Source organism: Vicugna pacos, chromosome 11 (genome assembly GCF_048564905.1).
Source record: "Vicugna pacos chromosome 11, VicPac4, whole genome shotgun sequence".
Taxonomy (NCBI): domain Eukaryota; kingdom Metazoa; phylum Chordata; class Mammalia; order Artiodactyla; family Camelidae; genus Vicugna; species Vicugna pacos.
This window is the reverse complement of record NC_132997.1, coordinates 73716174-73740778: the sequence shown is the minus strand read 5'-3', so window position 1 is coordinate 73740778 and position 24605 is coordinate 73716174. Positions and strand designations below refer to the sequence as shown.

The following is a 24605-nucleotide window of genomic DNA, read 5'->3' as shown; positions in this document are numbered from 1 at the left end:
GTAGATTTGCTACATACTGGTAGGAACTTTAGGGGCCTGGGCACGAAGCCTTTGAAACATGTACCTTTCTGCTGTTTCCTCCTCCCCAAGCCTGAGATATGTATTTTTGGGGGTGTGTTTTTATGGCAGGGTGATTTTTATCCTGATCACTTTTCTCTGAGGGCCAATAGTACTTTGCGACTATCTAAAAGAGTTATTTTTATTTTCAGAATGGGAATATTTAAAACTGTTTTTGCTGATTAAACTAATACTGCTGGCTGTGAAGGAAAAAAAAAAAAAAGTCCAATAGCTCAAAACCGTAGAAAGCAGAAAGTGAAAATCCCCTTTTATCCCCACCCCAGGGGTCGCCGTCATGATCTGTTTGCTGGATTCCTTCCAGCCTTACTGTGCGCGGGCCATGTGTTTTTTAAATGTAAAAGGATGTTTTCTTAATACCTTCGTGTGTAACCTGCAGCTTTAACACCACATCACGGATGTCTTTTCATGCAGTACTTTGTGGTCTCTCACATTTAATGTACAACTCTGCCACCATTTATTGAACTAATCCATACAGAGGTGCATGAGGATAGATTCCTTTTTTTTCTATATTTTTTTTCTATTAAAAATATTGCTGGTGTGAACAACATTGTGCATAGATCTTTAAATATTTGCTTGGATTGAAAAAAAAGCTAAAAAGGAACCACACCTTTATCCGCTCTTTGTACTTCTAAATGTGTGAAAGGATGTACTCTTAGATATCGGTTATCTCATTTCCAAGCCTTAGTAATTATGCCTGGTTTTTTGGGGGGGGGTGCAGGGAATAGGAAGAGGGCTAAATCCCTGGAGGAGGGTGGGATGCAGTACAGCCCTGAAGGTCTCTTTTCCCAGGTTTATTCTGTGAACTTGGAGCCGATTTCCTGGTTGCAGAATGAAAAGATGCCCTAGAAGCGACTTGGTCTGCATCATTTCCTAGATGTGCCCAATGTCCCAAATTCAGTCAGTGGCAGAACCAGGACCAGAACCCCAGTTTCCCATATCTCAGGCTGTGTGTTCTCCCTTATACCAACCTGTCTGCCAGATGCCAGTTAGAAGGAACGGAGGACAACAGAGGTGCATGTAGTCATTCCTTTGCCAGCCCTGGGAAAGTAGGCTGGAGTCTTTCTAGACTGGGAATTGAGCAAAGACCTTGTGCCCGAGGTGGCTTAAGGGCCCACTCAGGGCACTGTGCTGGCCACGAAAAAGCCACTAAGGGCTCTGGGACCCCAGCAGGGAGCAGCCTCGCTGTTAGCTTAGTTCCTCAGTCTCCCTGCCTCCAGTCTCTCCTTACCCATCCTTCCAGATGAGCTCCTGGATCTGATTTTGCAACCACTGTACTGGGTTGAATAACTCCCCATCCACCAACAAATTTATGTCTACCTGGAACCTCAAAATGTGACCTTATTTGGAAATAAGAGTCTTTGTGGATCTAATTAGTTAAGGACCTTAAGCTCATCCTGGATTTAAAGTGGGCCCTAAAAATCCAATGACTGGAGTCCTTGGATGAAGAGGGGAGGATACCGAGAGACACAGAGAGGATGCTGTGTGAAAAGGGAGACTGGGATGATGCAGCTCCAAGCCAGGAGCACCGAGGACTGCCAGAAGCTTCCACGAGCTAGGAAGAAGCAAGGAGGAGTCTCCCCTAAAGCCTGCAGATGGAGCATGGCCCTGCCAACACGTTGGTTTCAGACTTCTAGCCTTCAGAACTGTGAGAGAATAGATTTGTTATGAGCCATCCACTTTATGGTAACTTGTTATCGCAGCCCTAGGAAACTTATACAGCTCTGCTCCTTAGAACCCATCTGTGGCTCCCTCTCACTCATCAGAAACATTTCTCATCTGGCCCCCAAGGCCCTCCACGCTTCATCCACAACCTGCACATCCAGCTTCCGTCCCTCTCTGCATCCTCCAGCCAAACACAATGACGTCGTGTCTGTACAGGCCCCAAGGGTCCTTTCTTCCAGCCTTCAGTTCCAGCTACGCCATCTGCTCCAAGTCTTCATTCCATGGAAAAAAGACATGAAGGTCCAGAGACAGCCAAAGACTCACCCAGGGCCCTACAACTGGTGGGATTTGTGACACCTCTTTACTCAGCACAGCTGCTGGCTTGAGAGGCCATCGGGGTTGAAAGAGCTGTTAAAATCAACCTTATTTGTTGCTGGGGATGGGGGAGCAATATTTCCACCCATGTGCAGACAGACCTGTTCCCCTGCCATGAGAGCTGCCAGAGGAAGTGGCAGCCGCCTTTGGGATGTGTGTGGGGGCAAGGAGGCAAGAGCGCATTCTTCAGGGAGAGAAAGTCCTTCTGTGTGCATTTTATTTGCAGTGAGAAGAATGGGAGTCCTGGGCAGGCATGGGCCAAGCTGTTCTATGAATGGGGCCCTTGAATTAACATTGCAGAGTTTTCTAAAGCTACTAATCGGATTAGCTGTGTAGTGAAGGAAGTACTTAGCGGGACACACACCCAGACACACACGCAGGCACACACACCACACACACTCTCCCATCCTCTTGCATCCTCTTCAAGGTGGTGCAGAACCTGACAGCCCCCATTCTGAGTTCTGGGACACCCCCCACCCTCACCCCCACCCCCACACAAGATGTGGAGGAAAGGCCTGTGCTGTTGATGTTTCGGACTTTTTGTTTGTTTCTTATCTAAAGAGTCTAGGATGTGAAGTTGAAGATTCTCCTCTTTGCGAATGTCTGGAAATGTGGAGAGGAAATCTCATCTTGCAGTTACCTCCATCCGGGTAATGGATCTGATTTCTTGCTCTTTGTAATGAAGACTCTGAAAGGGGAAGTGGTTTTGATTACTTCCTGGCTCTGATGGAAGCTGTCGTTTCCCGCCTTGTCTATTCTGAGCCACTGGGCCATGTCCATCTCTATTTAAGAAACTAACCTTGTGCTAAACCCTCACTTCCTAAACTCCTGCTGTCTGTGTAAGGCATCCACATAAGCCCGATGTTTTGGCCATTTGAGTTCAAAATAATAAATTAGCCGGAGAGAGTCAAAGACATGAGTTCAGATAACTTGCCTCCTCTCCCTGGACCTCATTACTCAGTGGTGGACCCCACAGAGACTTGGACTTGAGTTCCTTTTCCTAGTCTGTCTGTGACTTGGAGGAGCACATACTGCCTTCACCTGCCCCAGCGTTCCCCTCTGAATAGAGAGCCTCATAAAACCACATCCTCATTTCTTTTGAGCCAGTTTGAGCTCTGGACTTGAGCTCTGGTGTCTCAGGCCAGAGAAAAGAGAGGAAGCAAAGGCCATTGGGCATCAAGGATCTAAATCTAGGCACGAAATGCTAATGCATAGCCATGAGAGACCCAGGTGTATTACATGGGTTTCTGGGCTCTGCCTTCCAAGGTTTGAGGGTCTAAAAGAGACCCAACACGTCTCTGATCCCAACACAGTTTTAGCTCTGAGGTCCTTGAGGGTGGGGTTATTTTGAGCAGCCCCATCAACAGGCTGTGGTTTTTGCATCTTTGCTCCCATGGAGACATTCCCCGAGCTTGGTGGACATGGCTTCATCTTTTCATTAATTTTCTTTATTGGTGATGAGAGTGCTGCTAATTGAGAAGTGTCCAGAAAGAAATGGGGGCAGTGGTGGCTTTCTGTGACATCTTGTAGAAGGGGCAATGCCCTGTGTGTACGGATGAACACCAGGGTAGACTCTTGCTGGAGCAGTTCATTGGATTCAAGGCTGTTGTCTCTCACATCATGCAATGCCAGTGCCATCCCTGTGAGGTCTGGTGGTCTCTGCTGCTGGACCACTGGCTTAGACAGCTGGAGAGGGACAGGAAGCTGTCAGGGGCACTCTCACTCACTCTTCCCACTGTCTCCTCAAGAGCTTTGGAACAAGGTCTTGGGGGCTTTCTTTCTCTACATACATTGTACTTGACATTTGTGATTTGCAGACCCTTCTGAGAATTTGAAGAATATTTTCAGCACTTCTCTGAGAAAAAGGTACATACACAATTTTGCTTGCAATTTCAAGAAGTTAACTCCCAAGTTATGAAACTGGTCCACAGTCCCCCTTTTCTGTCTGATTCCACTCTGCTGGAGATGGTCTTCTCACGTGGACATCCTGGATCCTGTAGAGCTGCAGTGTAGAAAGGTGTGGATGTTGGAGTCAGGCAGGCCCCTCTGCTCCATACTGATTAGCTGCGAGAGGACTCCTTATTTATAAAGTGGGATATTAACACCTGTCTTGTGGGGTGGGACGGGGAAGTCTGGTAGATAAGGCATTTAACCCAGAGTCTGACACCTGGTAGGTGCTCAGTAAACAGTAGCCACGTGGTTGGCTCTTCTACCTTTTCTTTGCCTGGGCCCACCTCTGTGTCCCAGACTCCACACTCCCGAGATGCCTTGGAAGTCTTTTCCTTTGCAGTTCCCTGCCTGCACCCTCCCTGGGGTCTCTGGAGCTGGGCTGCCCCCAACATGATCTGGTGGGATACTTGGATTTAGATCTCACCAGCACATGGGAAATCTCTATCAGTCCGCAACACAAAGCCTCCTCTAGTCCTCCTGAGTCAAACTCGAGGTCATGAAGTTGGCCAAACAGAGATCTGAGAGTGGATTAGATGCTGGTTCTTCTTTGATAGCAACAACAAAAAGAAGAGCAAGCATTTATTGTGTGCTAATTATGTCTTAAATGCCCTACGTACATGATCTCAGTTAATCTTCACACAACAGCTCCATGTGGTGGATGTTGTTAGTACCTCCGGACGTGAAAGCTAATGTTCAGAGAGATAGGTAACCTGACTTTGATCACACAACTAATTATTGGCAGAGCCACGACTGCGACTTAATTTGGTGTAATGTCCAAGGCTGATTTTAGCCTCTACACTGCACTGCTTCTAGAAACAGCTGCTGGCATCACCACTAACCCTGTCACCTTGAGCTGTGAAGATTTGGTCTCCCCAACTGTACCCTTGAGAGATGATGAGAAAAGGCAAGGACGGGTTTCGTGCCCTTTTGGGGACGCCCTCATCCTGCCCTCTGTTGACTCGGGTTGCCGTTCAGTGTGTGCCTTGCTGCGTCCACTAGACTGTCACCAGCTGTGACTTGTCTTTCTTTGGTCCTGGCCCTCCCTCTTCCATTCCAGCATCAGCCTGGGCACAGACAAACCCTTGTGAGTTGTGGATGGAGCCTCAGGAGTGCATGATGGTGTCCTTGCTCCTCTGCTCCCCCAGGCCAGTTGGGGTTAGGACTGTTTATTTGAGTATATGATGCCTGGAGTTTGAGCCAGCAATGGAAACAAAGCTCGTGCTCAGGGGTGGTGCCCTCGGGCTGGGCAAGCCCAGATCGCCTTGTATGGAGTGTCTTAAAAGAGTATCCTTTGGCCACGCAGACAATAGTTTACCTTTCCTGATCCCTTCATACAGATCCCTAGGTGGAAAATATGGTCCTTAGGTCTTTTCCAAACCAGAGAGGGGGTGCCGGCATTTCTGCTCCCTCCTCCAGGGCTCCCCTCAGCCCTTCTCTTTGCAGACCTCCTCCTGCCCAGCTGACAGCTCCATGTCACCCCTGCCCCTCCTGTGAGAATTCGCCTTGGCTTCCATGGTCGAGAACTTGATCTCTATGGCAGCACTGCTACTCTGGCATGCCCTGCCCTCCCCTCGTGTCTGCCCCACAGCTCTGCTGACCCTCTCACACCACCTTCTTGCTTAGAGTCCTTTTCACTCTCTCTCACTTCCCTCCCTCCTTCCTTCAAGTAGCAGATGTTAATTGGGGACCAATTCACACCAAGGATGCAGCAGTACCCACCCTTTCTTCTGCCTTTACCGAGATGGAGTTTTAATGACGGAAATGATTATGGTCATGCTTTGAGAGTACGGGAGGAATGGGGCAGGCTGTGGGAGCAGTGGGACCTGGGACCCAAAGAGCTCGCTGGTGTGGGGCACCACCAACCTCCCAGAAGCGGCATGGTCCCCTGGGTGGAACTTACACCTGGAGAGAAGGCCCCAGGTGACGACTGTCATCCAGGCAGGGGTTGGGGTTGGGCATTCAGCCTGGGGCATAAGACCTGATGGGAGAGCAGGACGCAGGAATGTTCCTGTGAAGGCAGAGACCCAGGCAAACAGCATCAGAGAGGCCTTTAAAAGAACTCACAGAGAGTTCCAGTGCTATGCGGGAGCTCAGTAGGACAAGGCAAGGACCCCTGGATTTTCCTGCAAAGAGGGTATTAAGGAGGCCAGCAAGGCAGAGACATGGCCTGAGAGAATAAAATGGGGACAAGGATCAGAAATTAAGCAGAATCCCATAGATCAAAATCGGGGTCAAAGATGATGTGCTGCTGAGCCCCTCGAGTGTTGAGCCCAAACTCCTTAAACCCTGCTGACCGAGGACAGGGCTGGCTCGGAGCACAGACAGCCATCAGCAGCTGGGTGAAGAGGGAAGGTCTGGGGTGCAGGAACCGGACTAGGCCTGGCAGTTATTCTGCTCATAAAGTTTTCAATTTAGTAAGATGATTTGAAATGATAAAGAGGCATCTGATAAAGTGCACATCTGCTCTCTGGGAAGGGAAAAAGAATGCAACATAAGGATTCTATCATGTCATTCCCTGGGGCCTCATTCAGAGGCTGACTTATATCTTGGATCGAAGCCAGAGTTCACTGTGAACTTGAAGTGTTGGGAAAAGTCAATACACCTTTAGGTTGATTTTTATTGTCATCACATTTGTCGGAATTTGAAGAAACTGGGCTGGGAGTCCACTTGGAGTCCCAACGGGGTGCAGAGCCAGGTTGGGGAGGGGCAGTGACCATCCTTGGGCACCCATCCAGGGAGCCGTTATCCCAGGACCCCTCATGGGCCTGGAATCTGGGAGCCTGAGTCAAAATTGGGAGATTATCTTGAGAAACCAGGACAAACAGGAGTTTAGTGCCTGATACTCTAGGCGAGGTTCTTTCAGTTTTGAGATACAGGATCCCACTCAAGAAAGCTCACATAAAAGAGTTTATTTAAGGGTATATTCCCATGGCTGCCTAAGGACAGAAGCAGAAGAGCTGGCCTTCTGGGGACTCAACTAGAAATTGGAGAGAAAAGAACAAGGCTGGCTTCTTCTCTCAGGGACCACAGAGTGTCTCATTTTTGCTTTTTCTCTTCTTTTTGCACCTGACCCATCATGGCCACCATGCCGAGTCTACACCATGATCCTTCTTCTCGAGTGTTTCCCACTGAATGCCTATGGTGCCCACCTACATAGGGATCCTGGGGAAGCCCAAGGAGTGGAAGAAATCTCCAAGGAACAGAGTGTAAAGGGAGCTGATCAGCTCCCTAGGGAGGCAGGAGGAAGAAACAAAGTGATAATGGAAGCAGGTGGTAGGTCTGTGTCTGTAGCACAGGAAGGAATGAAGGATTGGAGCAGCTCTGGTTTGCGGAGGTGACAGATGAGTGACTTGACCTCCTAGGTATGGAGATGTGGAGGCAGACTTCTTTGGAGTTAACCTGGTCTTGGGGCCAAGCCTGGTAACCTCACACTCACTTTGCATTTATATTCATTTCAGGGGGAAATACTTTATGCATTCCCATCAGCCATCTTAATACATGGAATTTGGGGGCACAGCCTCATGAGAGCTGAGTGTGGCTTGTAACAGGTGGGGACCTAACCTTTGCCTCTCAGTTCAGGCCATCAGAAAGGTGGTGCCTCACCTCCCCAAGCATCACTCTTTGGCTCTCCTTAGTCTAATTCTGTTTTCTCTTTCTGTTAATAGTGTGTGCTTTCATTTGCATTTATTGAACAAAATTCTGGTTTTTGTTCGTAGTTGAAATAGTAGGTGATCTCTAAAGCAGAATAAAATGAAATAAACCATACTTAAAGGATTTTTATTTACAATAAAGCCCTCCAATCAACTGTTCCAGTATTAGTGTCCTAGCTAGAAACAATATTCCTTACCCTGACTTAAGAGAAACCTGCAGTGAATCCTTTTTGACAGAATAAAGGATGCTTTTATCCAATAAGTAATCTCTCCCTAAAAAATTTTAACACAGCATTTTTAGCTTTCTTGCACCTTTTCTCCTGTTTTTGTTGGCCTCTCTTGGATGTGTACATTTTGTTGCAGCTGGAAACTGACCTTTGTTTCAAGTGCATTTACTACTCAAGTGTTTTCTTATTAGGTATGATAATGAACTAAATTGTTTTTGAACAGAACCAGTGCCACAATCCTCCAGTTATCCAATGCGAGGCATGTCAATTCACCTCATCGGACTGCCTCACCTGTAAAATGGAGGATTGGATTTTAAGCTTCCTGAGGGCTAAGAGTGAGTCTCTCAGTTCTTTTGCCAAGTGACCACCCTTGGGCACCCCTACAGGGTGATGAATGAATTGGGACTCAACACATGGTGTCTGCTGTGTGCATGGCTGATTAGATATCCTTCATGTGATGCCTCGTGGAAATTTAGAACAATCTGCTCAAATTGCATCCAACCTGAGATCTTCCAGAGACCCTACAAGGGGCTCCCACAGGTGTTGGGGGCAATGTGGCTGTCACCTCCCTTTGTCCCATCTAGAAAACAACAAACAGCAGTGGGCTGGAGAGAAGAGGTTGAGAAAGGTCGGACTGCCTCTCTTCCCAGAAATGCGTGAGGGATGAGGCTCACTGTGCACTGGTGACAAGGAGCTGGACCGGGAGAGCTGGAGACGCAGCTTGAGGGGTGGCAGGTGGCCTGCGGTGAGTTTGGGATGAAACTCGTCTCCACCATGCTAACCTGTGGTTGAAGTGCAGAAAGGCCTGGACAAAGTCTCGTCGCTTCTAGGGTTGTTTACACCGAGGTCTGCAGGTCATTATTTCTGTGGTTTCCAAGGAGGTCCAGAGAGAGAAGGTGATGATGGTGGTGGAGTTTGCCAATAGAATCTCATCCTGCGTTCCATCATCTTATTTCTCTTTGGTGTCCTTTAATGAAACTATCTGCCCACAAACAGTGAGGGAAAAGCCCCAGTTGACCTTGGCACTGTGCCTCTGAACTTTATACAGCCCCCATCCTTTTCCTACTGCTCCTGGCTTCTACTTCCCAGGTTCTCCATGACCCTCCTGCATCCTGGACTTTGCTGCCATCCCCTGAGGAATTCCTGTCTTCCCTGACAGGGGAGCCCCCTAGAGGCACAGCTTCCCCACTCACTCTGCAGCCCAGAGGTCCTAAGTGGTCAGCCCACCAGCCAGATCTGGTCTGCAGATGTGTTCTGTTTGTTTTGTAGTGCTTAGATTCTTTTTTTTAATTTACTGCCAAATTTTAAAAATCGTATTTCCCATAAAAATCCAGAACTCTGGCTTCTCTTGAAAAGTTGGAAGATCTGGCCACACTGGTCCAGCAATCCCACATGGCAATAATCAACGGAGTTGTGTAACAATGGGCTGGACTCCAGAGGAGCAGGTGCTCTGCAGTTTGCCGCAGACCCCACTACTCCCTATTCATCTTTTTCACACTGATGTGTTCCTTGTTTGGACCCCCACCTCTAGGCCTAGGCATCTGAGTTTGCATATTGGGCCAGTGGGCAAGAGACACCATCCTTGGGCCTTCATTCAAGTCCCAGGACACTGGTCAGGGTTGCTTCTTTCTTCTGCATCAAGGGAGGAGGGTCCTAGGCTTCAGCTATTGCCTGGTAGTCTGGAAGAAGATCATTCTTCTGGAGCCTCTTTTCTTCCTTTCCTTGAACTTTCCATCTCTGGCACCCCCTTGCAATACAGCATGCCCTGTCTCAGGCTCTGGATGGCACTGGGCGGGGGGGTGGAATACAAAACAGTCCGACAGGACAGCATCTTGCAGGGGTAGTTTATGACCCGGCACATGCAATGACATCAGCAGTTTCCTCCTGCCCCAGCGAATCAGTGGGATGGGACCGTTAATAGATCTTAACCTCTCTGAAACAAAGCATCATTTCACCTCGCTGCCATATGCCATCACCCAGAAAAAGCACTAGTCACCCTAACCTCTGTTTTCCTATATTACCTCTTAACAGTGAAGCCATTGCTCTGCACTTCTCGAACTGAGCTGACTTCTGTCCCAAAAGGTCAAAGACAGACCATGGAGCTCCGTGGTCCTCTCCTGAGTCTCTCCTCCAGTTCTCTGCAGAGGGCTTGGCCTGCTCTTCCCTCCTTTGATTTTCTGAGTCCCTTGCGACTCTCTCTGTGACCCAATAGATGGGGTTTGCACTTTGAGACATATGTAAATCTTGATCAGTCATTTGGTCATCTGTGCAAAGGCCAAGTGATAAAATCCTTTTAAGGTGTTCTATGAGGACAAATGTATGACTCTTCTGAAGAACTTTTTACAGAGTAGGGAGAAAGTGTTAACCCTTGGGTGCAGGTGACCCTTTCTTCACTATCTGGGATTTTTCCTTCCTTCTTGGCTCCTGTCAGACACTAAGAGACGGAGCAATGATGCAAAGAGCAAGTGCAGGGCATTAGATCCTCCCAGCTCTGCTACATACCAGCTGGTGACCATAGATCAAGTGCTTTAATCTCCTTGAGCCTCAGTTTCCTCATCTGTGAAATGTGGATAACAATAATAATTCTTTCCCCACACAGGTGCAGGAAGAATATAGACAACTGAGATAACATAGGCAAGCATTAGTCCTATTCAGACCAGTCCAAAAGGACATACTTGCTAAGCATCTGCTATGAAACCACACAGTGGAAATAGCAGGATGTTGTCTTAGTCCTCAAGGAGTTAAGTGTCTTCTAGGGACAACAGACTTGGTCCACAAATAATTATAATCTAGGCATCATTATACAATTATGATCAGGGCCAGGAGCTTCTTGAAGGCAGGGACTGTATCTGATCTGTTTTTCTGTCTTTGGCACCTGGTACGGTGCTCGGCACAGAGAGGTGCCCTGTAGAAGTGTGTTGAATGATGGGAGGAATGAATGGATGAATGAGTAAGGGGCCAGGAAGGGAGTGCATGTGGAACACAGAGGCGAGGGATGGCCTCGTGGAAGAGGCAGAGCTGGGCCTGGAAGGATTCTGATTGGGGCTGAGCGGGGAGGGCACTGCAGGTGGAAGGCAGAGCCTGAGCAGAGTCATGAGCTGGGAGCTTGGTGGTGAGAACTGGGCAGTTCAGGGTGGTCGGCGGGTGGATCAGAGGGTGGGATGCAGCAGGGAGAAGTAAGGCTGGGGAGACGTGCTGGGATCAGACTCTGCTGGGACTTAGGCTGAGGACTTGGACTCTCCTCGGTGGGCCCTCCCCTTCCCTCCTCAGTGTCCAGAAAGTCTTTGCCCGGCACCTTCTGCCTTCCCTTCAAACTCAGCCAACCCCTCTCTGGGAAGCCTCTGCTTGCCCAGGTGTCTTCCTCTTTCTCCCAGACTGGATGGTGAGCTCTGTGAAGTATCATTTATCTGTGCGCTCCCAGTGCCTAGTCCTGTGAGAGGCACATTTTAGATGGTCACCAAGTTTGCTGAATGAATGACTCACAAAATGAAAATTCCAAGTCCACCTGACTCAGTGTCATTGTTACCATTCATCCCTTTATTTTGCTACTTTATCAGTTGGAAAATGGTACCTTTATTTTGCTTCTGTTTTTGTTTCTCAAGAGTAAACTTCTATATAATTATCTACTAATTAGATTTTTCTTCTAGGACATGTTCACCAGTTTCCTTATCCAATGTCTATTAGATACAAAGTTTTTCTCATCAATTTGCATGAGATATTTATATAGTATAGCTAGTAACCATTTGTTATCTTCAATGCAGACATTCTCCTTTGTATGGTGTTTTATTTTCATTTTCGGGGATCAGATTTTCTGAGATACAAAAGTTTTAAAGTTTTGAAGTTAAATATATCAAGTCAACTTTTCTTTTTCTTATATGTATAAAATTATTCCTACTACAGCTTTAGGAAATAACATTTTTTTCCTAAAATCTTTCAATGATTTATTTATTTATACTTAATTCTTTTAATCCATTGAAGTTTTATTTGTGGGTACTCCTCTTCCCAACTTCTGACTAATCACAACACAATCTAATTCATATTTTCTCCCCATGTCTTCTTGACCGCATAGTCTGTGTTTTTACGTATTGTGTTAGCATTTATGTCCCATTCATCTGTGTCTTTTTAATGTCAATTTCTTTATAGATTTTAATATTTGGTGGGGCTCATCTTCCTTCTCATTTTTAGAAATTTTTTGAATAGTCTTATTTGTTTATTCTTTGACATGAATTTGAGGATTACTTCTCTACAAAAACCTAAGAGGATCCTAACAAAACCCTCTTGTATTTGAATCATATTTGCATTAAACTTATAACTTCATTTGGAGAAACTGATACATTTGTGGTATTTATCCAGTTCATCCAGGAACATGGGGTATCTTTATTACTTACTCCTATTTTTATAAACTGCAATAAAAATGTATACTTCTCCCCTTGCAGTTATACACACTTCCTGTTAAAGTTATCCCAAGTCTCCTATGTTGACTATTCTGAATGGGCCTCCGAAATTTCCTCCTCTTTTGGCATATTTCAGTGTGCAGGCTGGGCAAGGGCGGGCTTTTATCATATCTCAGAGCTGAGTAGAGGATTTGCTCCATTTCCCTTCTCATATGCAGCTGGGCACGGAGTTATGTTCATCCCCTAACCTAAATAACTCTCCCAAGCACCCTCCTGTCGGTCCCTCTAGTCTTGTCGCTCTCCGGTCGGTCGTCATCACTTCTTGCCTGGAGATGGGCATTAGCATCCGCTGTAGCCTCGCATCCTGCAGCCTCTGTCTCCCCGGTGCCCCTCCCACCAGCAGCCACCTCCTGATGCTGGGTGCTGTCGCAGGCCTGGGCATGCGTCAGTGAAGAAGATGGAGCCAGCTTTTTAGAGGGAGTCGTTGAGGCAGGCAGTAAACACATAAGCAATTACTGATAATGTTCAGTGTTCCCCAAAGGAAATAAATGCAGACTGAGAAAATTCTTCTAGAATATTCCTCTTACACATTTAGCTTCTTGGTCCAAATTTTGCCCTTCAGCGTCTCAGGGAAGAATTTAATTGGTGTCCTATTATGCTCCAGTGTCCCTGTGCTCCACTCCTGCCTCACTATCAGCTGTGAACACTGTGTCTGAATTTCTTACCTGCTGCCTCTCCACTGCACCATCGCTTCCTCACCCAACCACTCCCTGCTTTAGAAGCACCCCCTCAGAAGCTTCCGGAAATCCATCTGAAGGAGAGGCCCCAACGAATCCCTCCAGGGCCTCTGAGAACTGACAGTTCCCCTCTGCAGCTTTGCAGAACAAAAAAGGACCACACCTCAAGGGAAGTTCAGGTGACAGTCGTATGAGGGAAGGAGCAGCTATACCTTTCTCACCTGTCTCCTCCTCCTTCTCTCCCCTACTTCTGAATGACACTGGGATGCGCTCTCGGAATCTGCTAAAGTTTTGGCCACAGGCAAGCTGTCGTTCTGTCAGGCCACTCAAGCCTGTCCTGAATTTGGAGGAGGCTGAGGTATGACAGGCTGGGGTCTGGGGAGAACTCCCCTTGGGGGACAGATACCGGGCTGGTACAGCCAGAGCTTAAACTGCAGTATGGTCCTCAGATACCAGAGCTGAGGCCTCCTAAGGTGACCTAAAGAATAATTATCAGTAAGGCTGTGGGGTCCCCACAAGGTGTCAGACACTGTAGTAGGTGTTGCTCACAACTTGAAAAGTTAGATCCTATTGTGTCCTTTTTTATGGATGAGGAAACTGTGGCTCAAAGAATTTTAAGTGTCGTGCCAAACATCACTGAGGTCCAAAAAGCTGAGCTACCAAGGTAGGCTGGCCGTTCCTCTTCTATGTTCTATCCTGCCTGCCTCTCTCTGATCTTAACTTGTTGCAACCCTTCTTGTCCTTCGATGCCACCTCCAGGAAGCCCTCCTGAACTTCCAGGTTGGTTGTGGGACTTCCTTTACCAGGTTGCTCTCACTGTTCTCTCAGCCTCATGGCCCCTGTGGGTGGGGCAGTGTCTGGCTTATTGCACGTTGTGGAACTGACTTGCCTCAAGGCAGGTGGTGAGCCCTGGCTAGAGGCGGGTACCTTAGTGGCCTGAAGGGAATCCAGTGGTTCTGAGCTCAGCTGGAAGTGAAGGACCCCTCCTGTGTGCCTAGAGGGAACCACTTTCTATTCCTAAGGAACAACCTGTTCAGATTTCAAGGACATCTGATCTGATCCCTGGTTTAGGGGCGGAGAGCTCTGACTGTCAGCATGTCCAGGGCAGCTCCCGGTAGGGTGGAGAGTGGTTTGCAGGACAGCTTCACTGGGAGCTCAGACTCCTGTTATCATCTGAATTCTCCTCTCTCATCTCCTCTGCTTCCTTGGAGGTCCCACCCCAGTCTCCTGGGCACTTCACACCTCAGAATACAAACACTGATCCCTGAGCCTTCAGAACCACCCCTAAGGTGTGGACTCAGAGAGATCTCCCTGTGAACATGACTCTTTATCACCTAGCTTGCTCTAGAGAATGAGGAGCTGGGATTTTCCCAATCTTATCTATTGGGACATTTGCTGCCAATTATTAAGGTTGGAATCCCTAGCCCTGTATTATAAGGGCCATCAGTAGTCAGACAGGCCTGAGATTGTATCTGGGTTTTTGCCTCTTATTAACTGTATGATTGTGGGTGAGTTATTCAAAGTTTTCTAAGCCTCAGTACTTCCATTTGTAACTAAAGCCAATAATAATCCCTACCTCATAGGACTGTGCTGGGAATTAAACTAGAAAATACATGTAAGGCAGCAAGCACGGTCCTTGGCACACACAATAAGCATTAACTTTCTTGGTTCTCTCAGCAAGGCTCTAGCCTGCACTTACCTATCTTGGCCAACCCACTCCACTCTCCCAGGGATAACAGGATGACGACATATAAACTAGTTACCTGAGTCTTTTCTTAACATGTGTCTTTGGTTAGTTTTTTAGTTATTTGATGTCTCCAGTTGTCATGGAGCAAGGTTTAAAGAAATATCATGCCGCGGTACTGTGGGATATCATCCCTTCACTGACTGCCAAAGAATTCTCAGCCTAAACTTGGTTTTGTTAAGCGCACTTTGAGGAGAACTTGAACGTTTCACTTCACTTGTGATGTTTGTGGTATAAAATGCCTGGTCTCTGTGGCTGACTGTTTCATCCCGTTCTGCTGAGACTCCAGGATGGTCTTAGAGCCAGTAGTGATGACGGTAATGGTAGTGATAGCTACCTCGGGGAGTGCTGCCCAGGGGCCAGGCATTACTTGGTGCCTTGCATGTATCATCTCTCTTAAACTTCATAACAACCCCATGAGGTGAATGCTCTTATCCTCATTTTATGGGCGAGGAAACGGACACATAGAGAGGTTAAGTGACTGAAGATCACACAGCTAGTAAGGGGCAAAGGAAAGGTTTAACCTGAGAGTCTGACTCCAGAGCTAGCACTTCCAGTCTATTTTGCAAAACACCTGACTTGCTAGGACCTTAGGCATCCAGAGATCAAGCAGGGGGTAGGCTGTTCCATTTGTGATCCCTGGCATGCACGGTCCTTCCTTGTGACTCTCGGCTTGTTTGTGTGACTTGCTTTGGCCAGTAGGACATCAGAAAGCATGATGTAAGCAGAAGCTGAAGAAACACTCGAGCAGCGGGGCTCATCTCTTTGGAATGCTGCCTCCACATGGGCCATCCCATGTGGATGGCATCCCAGCCATCCCCCAACCATTTCAAATCATCCCAGCTCAGGCCCCAGACACTGTGGGGCAGAGACAAGCCTTGACTCAACCCCTGGCCCTCAGATCTGAGGCAAGCAAAAGGGGTTGTTCTTTTAAGCCACTCTGTTTAGAGGGATACTTTGTTATACAGAAGTAAATGATGGAGACAGCGAAGAAGCCGAGGCCAGGCTGGGTGTGAAAGATGTGGGCCAGGTGTACGAAAATGCCTAGACTCCAGGGCCCAGGAGAGCACTGGAGGTTTGAGCCAGGTGAGCAACAAATACTCCAAGAGCATTCTTAAGCAGAACGTCCTGTGTAGCTCAACCAACAACCAGGGATCAGGAAAAATGCAGGCACAGGCACTCAGGATGAGTAAAGGGTCCGATAGCAAGCGAGATGAACATCTGGCTGGAGGCTCTGGGAAGAGAGAGCTCAAATTTGCATGATTAGGAAGCCTCCCATGAGCTCTGCCTGGGGTAGGAGTGAATTCCGAGGCCTCTTCGGCCAGTGCTAGGACACAGGTGGGAGCCAGTTAACTGACTGCAGAAGGGTGGACTGGGTCTCCCAAAAGCCCATCCGACACTGTCTGAAAGAAGGTTCCAAAAGGCCTTGTCCCGTTCTCACCAATGAGCTTTCCTCTCTTCCATCTTGCCAATGTGTGGATTTTTCCTTTCCATGGTCAGAGCAGAAGAGCAGTAAAAAGGATTGGACCTCAACGTTTCCATCTGCATAAACACAACTATGTTTCTTTCCCATCGTAAAAGTGTTTCCCTGTGTGTGTGTGTGTGTGTGTGTGTGTGTATGTGCACGTGTGTGCCAACATAGACTATGTTGTGTAGAGTACATGTCCTTAGGCAAAGTGTGTGCTGTAATCTAGCTCTTTTTAAAAATCTTTTTACTTCCTGATTATAAAATACGTTGAACAAAATTTACAAATTACAAAAAGTATATAAAAAATAAAATTCTTCCAAAAATCAGCAATCAGAAACCATCATAATGAACATTGTGAGTATTTCCTTCCAGTATTTGTTCCCACATTTTTTTGTATATGCTTTTTAAAAAGAGATGATTCAGTTGGAATCATACTGGGTACTACTTCCTAACTTGTCTTTGGCTTATAATATGAACATGTTTCCTATTTAGCAAACTTCTTCTAAAACAGTTTAAAAGGTTGCATAATGCTCCGTTATTTCATAATTCACTTTACTACCCACCACTGGAGGTGTGGTTGTTACAGTCTGTCTTTAGTATGCGACATGTTGAGATGAACATCCTTTGCTTTCGTTGTCAATCACTTCCTTAGTACTGATATGTAGAAGTCATGTTATTGGGCCAAAGTCATATTATTGCTTGTTTTAAAAGACTATGATACATCTTGCTAAATTACCTCATAAAATGTTGCCGATTTACATTCCTCTTCCAACAGCAGTATATAAGAATTCCTGCTTTATTATACACTTGCTAATATTAAATCATTTCATTAACAAAAGCTGGCGGTGATCTTTTAACTCATTTTCCCTTTCCCTTCTGTAGCATTTGAAATTTGGCATAGATATAAAATTTACTTGGCACTGAATTGCATAGGATTACACATTGATTACCATAGTGGTTGCCTTGTTTATTCCTAAATCAACCTGTTAAAGGGGCTTTGCCTTGCCTTTTTTTCCCTAATGAATAATTAAAAGCTCCACTGAGCAGATGTGTCTTGCCAGTAATTTTCCAACAGAGGTGTGCAGATGTTTCAGCCTTTGGTCTTGTCGGGGATGCTTGCTCAGAGAACAGGTGTGGGGGAGAGGGCAGGGATTATGAGCATGGATTCTGGAGTCAGGAGGGCCTGCTTTGGAAGGCAAATTCAATTACTTACCAGCTGGGTGACCTTGGACAACTTATTCATGAATCTCAGTTTTCTCTTCTGCAAAAGAGGAATGATATTCCTTATTCTCAGGGTTACGGTGCCTATTACACAAGACCAAAGGGCATGGCAAATTGACTGCTTAAGACATGGTTGTGAGGAGTAGACTCAAATGCCCTGCAGGAGCTGGCCCCGCATCCCTCATCGGTCCTAGCTCCAGCCCCGCTGGACTCTTATTTTCCTCTCTCCAGATTTTTTAACTTGCTGATGGTTTTGTTGTTCGTTTTTTTTTTTTTTTTCGCTAGGATACTCTCCCCAGATAGATGTCCCCCTCTTGCCATTTAGGTTTCAACTCAAATGTCACCTACTCAGACCTTCCCTGGGCTCCCAACCCCCATTGCTCTTTCATAAAACTGTTTTAATTTCCCCAAAGTGCTTAATCCCTCCATGGAATGGTCTCATTGTTTATCATGAATTTTCTTCCCTCCCCTAGAGCCATGAAGGCACCATGAAGATAGGCCCTGCCTGTCTCTGCCTTCAGGAACAGAGCACCATGCTGCCCAAAGCAGGCACTCAACCAATATATATTGAATGAATGGACTGGCAATAAAATGATCTTTAGATCTTGTGCTAGAAATTATTTTTTAAATTTTTCTTAGAGTAAAGCAAAGCAGTTTTATGCTAGATTTACCTCTGGTGAGTTGGAGCTGTAAATACATGTATTAAAAAGTCAGTAAATGGGAGCGCTAAGGTGGTCCTGGCAGGATTACTTCAGCGTGTGATGTATTTTAAAGGCTTTGACACCAGACTGATCTGGAGAGAATCTCAACCTCTACACCCAATAGCTTTGTGTTCCCAGTGATGTCTTAACTGCTCTAAGCCTCAGTCACCCTGTATGTAAAATGGGAATAATACCCACCACCAATGTTGGTTTAAGGATTAAATAGCAGATAACATATGCCAGTACAATAAATAATCAGCACTTTAAAAATGTTGGTTGTTCTTGTGTTTAAAAAAAAATGAGAACCAAGTAATGTTAGGCTCTAAAAATGAGACAGAAGGAATAATAAATGTAAGGTTTTGTTTATTAATTACCATATCATGAATATTAATCCACAGTCACTATGAATAAGCATATATTCAAATGAGCAGTGCTGATCTATGGCTGTGTCCTCTTGGGCTTTGGAAAAGCCATCTCTTTCTGCTTCAATGTCTTTGGATGTACATAGTTAATATTTCATTAATTATGGTGGAGGGGCGTTGTGTGTACATCAATGTCTCATATGATGCATATAATTAAGCCATTTTGTGTTGGGAGCGGAAGAAAATTGGGCTTTCCCAAAGAAAAGCAGCTTGCTCCTAAAGTTGCTAACAGATTGCTTCTTAATTGAACTTGGGAGGTGAATTATATGGTGAATTAGAAAAAAGAACAACTCTGAATTTAGTGAATTGTTCCATAAAGGAAACTGTGGGATTGAATTGCAAATGCTGGATAGAAACATTTCAGCCTGGCCCCATGCATCACGGGCTGCTGACCTCTGCTGTGTTTCAGTGAGAGCGTGAACAGTCCTGGAGCTCTCTTTTCAAGGCCTGGAGGGCATTCTTTCCCAGAGACCAGCTGTAAGCCTGGGTTTCTTATGCAAAGGAGACATTTGAATAAACCCCTGTGACTAATGAATTCTACAAGGTCTTTGCATCTCTTCTCACTGAAGAGGTAATTAACCAAAGATCAAATATGGACATATACATGTATTTTTTTCAAAATTTTTTATCTTTCAGTCACACCCAAGGAGAAATACATCCCTGCACCCTGAATACTCCACCCCTACTGTCCCCATCTTTGTCTGCATCAGGCTATGCTTCTCTCTTGTTCTGTGATGCCTATGGCTGTGGTTATAGCCACAGTCACACCTGTCTAACTCATTTGTTTGCTTTTACTGAAACAGCAACACTTTCCATTGATTTAGATGTGGGAAATGACTTTTCTTCATGCTGGATGTCTGTCTCCAGTTCCACATCTTCCATTCCTAGTGAGCTTGGGAGGAGAGAGTTTGGTTGTAAGAAAATATCGTGAGGTGATGCTTCCTCTTATACAGTTCTCTGGATAGAGAATCACAATTTTGGCTGCACCTTGGAATCACCTGGAGAGCTTTTTAAAATTCAAGGCCCAGGCCATGCCCCAGACCAATTAAATAAGAACCTCTGAGGGTGGGACACAGGCGTCAGTATATCTCTAGAAGGCTTCCCAAGGTGATCCCAAAGTACAGCTGTGGTTGAAAGCCACTGTTCCAAGAATATCTACTTCCCTCCCTCCATAAGCTGATAAAGACAAAATTTTCCATCAGTTATGCTGGGTTAGAAATGATTGTGTTTCTTTTTAAGCTCTGTCTACCTGACTCATCCATCAGTCCATCCATTCATCCAATATTATTGAGTGTCTGCTATGTGCCAGGTGCAGTGCTGAGTGTTTATTGTTGGACAAGATAAGGTCCCTTTCTTCAAGATGCTAAAAACTAAAAACTAGACTAGGGGATCAGCTGAGTAGACAGGAGATCCCCACACCTTGTGAGGGATGTGAGTAAGCCCAGGGGGTGGACACAGAGAAGGGGGCTTCTAACTCAAGAGGAACAAGGGGGCTCCCCAGAGGAAGTGGTGTCTAAGCTGAGCCCTGAAGGTCCAGGAGGATTTGGCCAGGTGAAGATGTGAGTGTGGTGGAGGAAGGTGCATCAGTAAGAGGAAAATGGGAACCAAGGCACCGTAAGTAGCTCAGGTGGCTGAGCAAAGAGTGAGAGTGTGGGAAGTAGCAGAGGAACCCGAGGCACCAGGTGGAGGAGGCCAGCAGGGCCATATCACAGTCCTGTTAGGAGCTGGAGCTCATCCCAAGGGCAGTGGGGAGCCTTCGGAGGGTTTTCATCAGGGAAGTGGCCAAACCACTTTCACTCCAGGTAGATCCCAGGCTCAGCTGTCCTGGAAGCATTAGATACGCTGCCCTTTTCAGAAAAAAGACAGAGCCTCTAGTCTCTTGCTGGTAAGGATGGCAGAGGAAGGACTTGTGTCTTAGCTGCTGTGACCCCAATCTTATCACTGAATTTGTATGTCCCCTCACAGGCCTCCGGGGAAAATGCCCTGGATCCCTCAGGAACAAGCAGCCACTCGCAGACACCTCCCTTGTTCTTTTTCTTTCTGGGTCTGAGGCTGAGTTTGAGGAGCACAGGTTGCTGGGGAGGGTCCGTCAGGACCCACGTCCAGCTGTCTCCATTATCAACCATCACCATACCCTCAGGACAGGCTAGTCACTTCACCTCTTGAAGCCTTGAGTCTCATGAGGCTACAATTACATAAGTCAAGGCACGGAAAGCATTTAGCACTGTTCTTAGCGCATGGCCAGCAGTGTATCGGGAAAGTAATAAACACTGATTCTTCCCCACCTCCATCTACTAGGGGGCACCTGGTCTCCTACAATTCAGAGCTTTGCTCCTGTTATAACCCCAAGGCCAGGGGGCCAAGGGAATCAGAAGTCCTCAACTAACCCCACCCCCCACCCCCTGCCTGCTGCAGAGCTGAACATCAATCTCTCCTGGCCATTGCTCTCTCAGCCACAGCCTCCAGCTAACCTTGAACCAGGCTGTGCTTAACAGGTCTGGGGGTTTTTTTTGCACTCCCTCCACCCCTTTTGCAGGAGTCAAGCAAGTTTAAACTTTCCAACCTTCCATGCTGGGCTGGTGCTATGTGGAATTTCCTTTCAAATCTCAGCTCCTATGTCCCCATCCTGTCCACAGCTAGTAACCCTCGTCATCTTCAATGATAGTGCAGTTACAAAACCCTTTCTTATCCTCTGGTTCCCACCTAGATCTCTCAGAATAAAAGCCAAAATCCTGAAAATGACCTGCAAGGTGCCCTGTGAGCTGGCCCTCCAGACCGACCACTGCTCACTGACCTCATCAACTACTACTCTCTCCCTCGCTCATTCCACTCCAGTCATACTTACTCTCTACTGCCAAAGCACAGTCCCACCCCAGGGCCTTTGCACCTGCTATTCCTTTGGTTGGAACGCTGTTCTCCAGATATCTACAGACTCTTTTCCTCACTTTCTTCAGGCTTCTGCTTTTCTACCTGACATGAAATGGCAACACTTCATCCCTAGCATCTACTGTTCCCCTCACCCTTATTTGTTTTCTTCATAGTACTTATCAACAACTGACATATATATAGCTGTCTATTTGTTTATCATTTTCTTCTCCACCCTCTACCAGAATATAATGTCCATGAGGTCAGGGTAGAGTTTACTCAGTGTCATATCCCGAGTAGCAGAAACAGCATCTGGCATGTAGCAGGTGTTGGATAAATATTTGTTGAATGAGTGAGTCCCTAAACAAACCATGACCTCATTCGGAACTCACAACAGCCCATTTGACAGATGAAAAGTACTAATGCCCAAGGTCTCATCCTCAGTTACACAGGGAGTGAAGTCTAAGCTAGTCCCAGGGCCTTGGCCTCAGGCTCTCCTTCGCTCGGCACAGGGTACATTCCTCTGCTGGCGAGCGATTTTCATACCGTCAGGATTTCCCCTGACCTTTAGCCTGAGAGGAAATGATATCGCAACTGGACGAATACTCAGAGGGCTGGGAGCTGGCAGTGAAAGGCCCGGCAGCTGCAGGGAGTGTGTGAGTGGATTCTGAATTGGCCAGAAAGGCAGCGGTCGAGCAGGATGAAGGCATGCAAGAATACAGCGTGCGCCTGATCCACCGCCAGCGTCAGTCCCCAGAGGGGAAGCAGTGGTCTGCGTGTCGGGAATTAGCAGGTGCGAGGGATCTCTTCCTTGGTTGTCTGGGGCCAGGGCACTGGGGTCCATGTTTAGGACCCTTCCTTGAGCAGCGCTGGAAGCCTGTGAGCTTTGAGGCACAGGAAAGATCATCAGGCTTCTGACCAGGAGACTGTGTCCTGACCCCTCAGCTTCCCTGATGGGCTGGCAACCCCGGGCTGATCACTTTGTGTCTCAGTTTTCTCCTCTGTCAAATGGGGTTACACTTCTTCTGCCATAAAGAGTTTTAATCAAGGTCAAAGGGGAGTTGGGGAAACTGCTTTGAAAGCTGCACATTTCTAAACAAATGCAAGAAATAATTTTGCACAAGTACATGCTTTGATGTGGTTTCACATGTATGATAATCTCTCCTGGATACAGGCTTTGTCCTCGAATCTGCTTCCTGGTGTCCCAACCTACCCAGCTCATCTCCCAAATGTAGGCGTTATTCCTTCCAATCCCTGGTATCTAAGTCATCAGCCTCTCCCATTGCTCTGCCTCCAACTATATTCATAATATCTCTGCCTTCCAGAGCCTTCCTCTCCACCCACCCTGGTCAGCCCCTCCACATGGCAAGCTTATTCCTGATCCAGATTCTTTCCTGATTGTCCTTCTGCTGGGATGCACTGACCCAGGTCTCCGTGTGGCTGGCTCCTTCTTGTCTTCCAAGTCTCAACCCAAATGTCACCTCCCTAAAGGGCCTTCTCTGACCACTTCTAAGCAGCTGCTCCAGTCCACTCTACCACATATTGCATTTGATCTTCAGAGCATTTTCTGAACCTATAATCATCTTATTCCTTTATTTTCTTACCTACCATTATTGCCCGGCCACCCATTTGGAACATACCCACCTTCTGTCTTGTTCGCTGCTGGATCCCCACTGCCTGGGACTGTACATGGCTCCCAGTAGGTCTAATAGGAGATGCTGATTGAGCATCTTCCTGGTGGGGACAGATGTGAACCTGGTTTCTAGATGATGGCTACTGGCAAATAAGTACACGCATCACCGTCCTTGACTACAGCAGGGTCTCATTTATAAAGTAAACACAGCAGTTTCTAAAAGGAGACTCACCCAAGAGGGGAAACCAGGACATCTGTTTTGGCCAAGGCAGCAGCAACTGCCACATCACATATTCAGGAGCAGCACTGATGGACATCTCCTTGCATCCCATGCCAGTGACTCCAGAACAGGAGAGCGTCCTGTTTGCACTGGGCTTTCTCAGGGAGGTGGGGGTGAGGATGCTGACTTCGGGATTTGCCTGTTAACTTTGTATATTTCACTCCAAGTGCCCTTGAACTGTTGGATGAGAGGATGCTTTTATAATTTGCGAACCATGTGCATGGTTGTAAGAAAGCGGGTTCTTTTGGACCTGAGTGTCTAGAACAGTGCCCAGCACATGGTAGGAGCCTGGTCATCCTTTGTTGAACAAATCTTTACTGATCCACTGCTGATTCTGATCATCTCCCAGGTGACCAGGTTTGTTCCCTGATTTCCTGGTGCTGGTGCCAAGAAGCCTGACGCATCCTTACATTCCTTCTCTTCTTTGTTCCGTTAGGTGGGCTTGGAGAGCAGCCATCTGAGAGCTGGCCGAACACTACAGCCACGAATACTAGCCACAAGGAAGCTAGAGAGGGTAAGGAGAGGCCCCGCCAGGCCTGGGGGTACTTTTTGGCTTTTAGTTGTTGTAAAAGTCACATAACGTAAAATTTACCATTTTAACAATTTTAATGTGTACCATTTAGTGGCGTTAAGTACACACGCAATGTTGTGCCACCATCACCACTATCTAGTCCTGGTCACTCTCCTTTTTCTTCTCCCTGCCCTGTTCCTGGCTTTGAGAACCTCTTACTGTACCTTTTGCTTTCAATCTTGGTAGACTAGAGGCAGTGAAGTCTGTGGGATGAGGGAGCGTGTCCCTTTGTTGAGAGCGGTGGGCAGGCTGCCAGAGAAAAGCATAAGGGTGGCATGTGGTTGCTCGGGACTGGATGGCCTTCAGTTAAACTCTGAAATCTGGGCTTGACTTTTCTCGCTAGTACTGGCTAGTGAGCTAAAGGCCCTGAGAGCTGAGAGGAAGGATGGTGAGACTTTGGAAACTAAGGGTCTGGCAGAATGAGTGGGTGTGGGAGGCAAGGAAGGAAAATAAAGCTGCGGTGGGGCCTGGGCTGCTGGGAGAGGAGGCTGAGGGATTGGCTGTCTCGGCAGGGCCACCAGTCAGCAGGTGCCTGCCTGGAGGTACTGCCTCTGCCTGTCTGCACACCAGCGCTCTTAGAGTTCTCTCCTGGAGATTATGGGCAAGTGTCTCACTGGAAGCCTCTCA

General features: G+C 47.0%; 1 protein-coding gene across 1 annotated transcript in view; it reads left to right on the top strand.

Annotated features, from left to right (window-relative positions):
• Positions 1-24605, top strand: part of TLL2 (tolloid like 2) — a 115804-nt gene that overhangs the window by 24781 nt on the left and 66418 nt on the right. The window contains exon 3 of the mRNA XM_006210577.4: positions 23844-23921. Coding sequence (XP_006210639.1) covers positions 23844-23921 — 78 coding nt within the window. The remainder of the gene's footprint in view (positions 1-23843; positions 23922-24605) is intronic.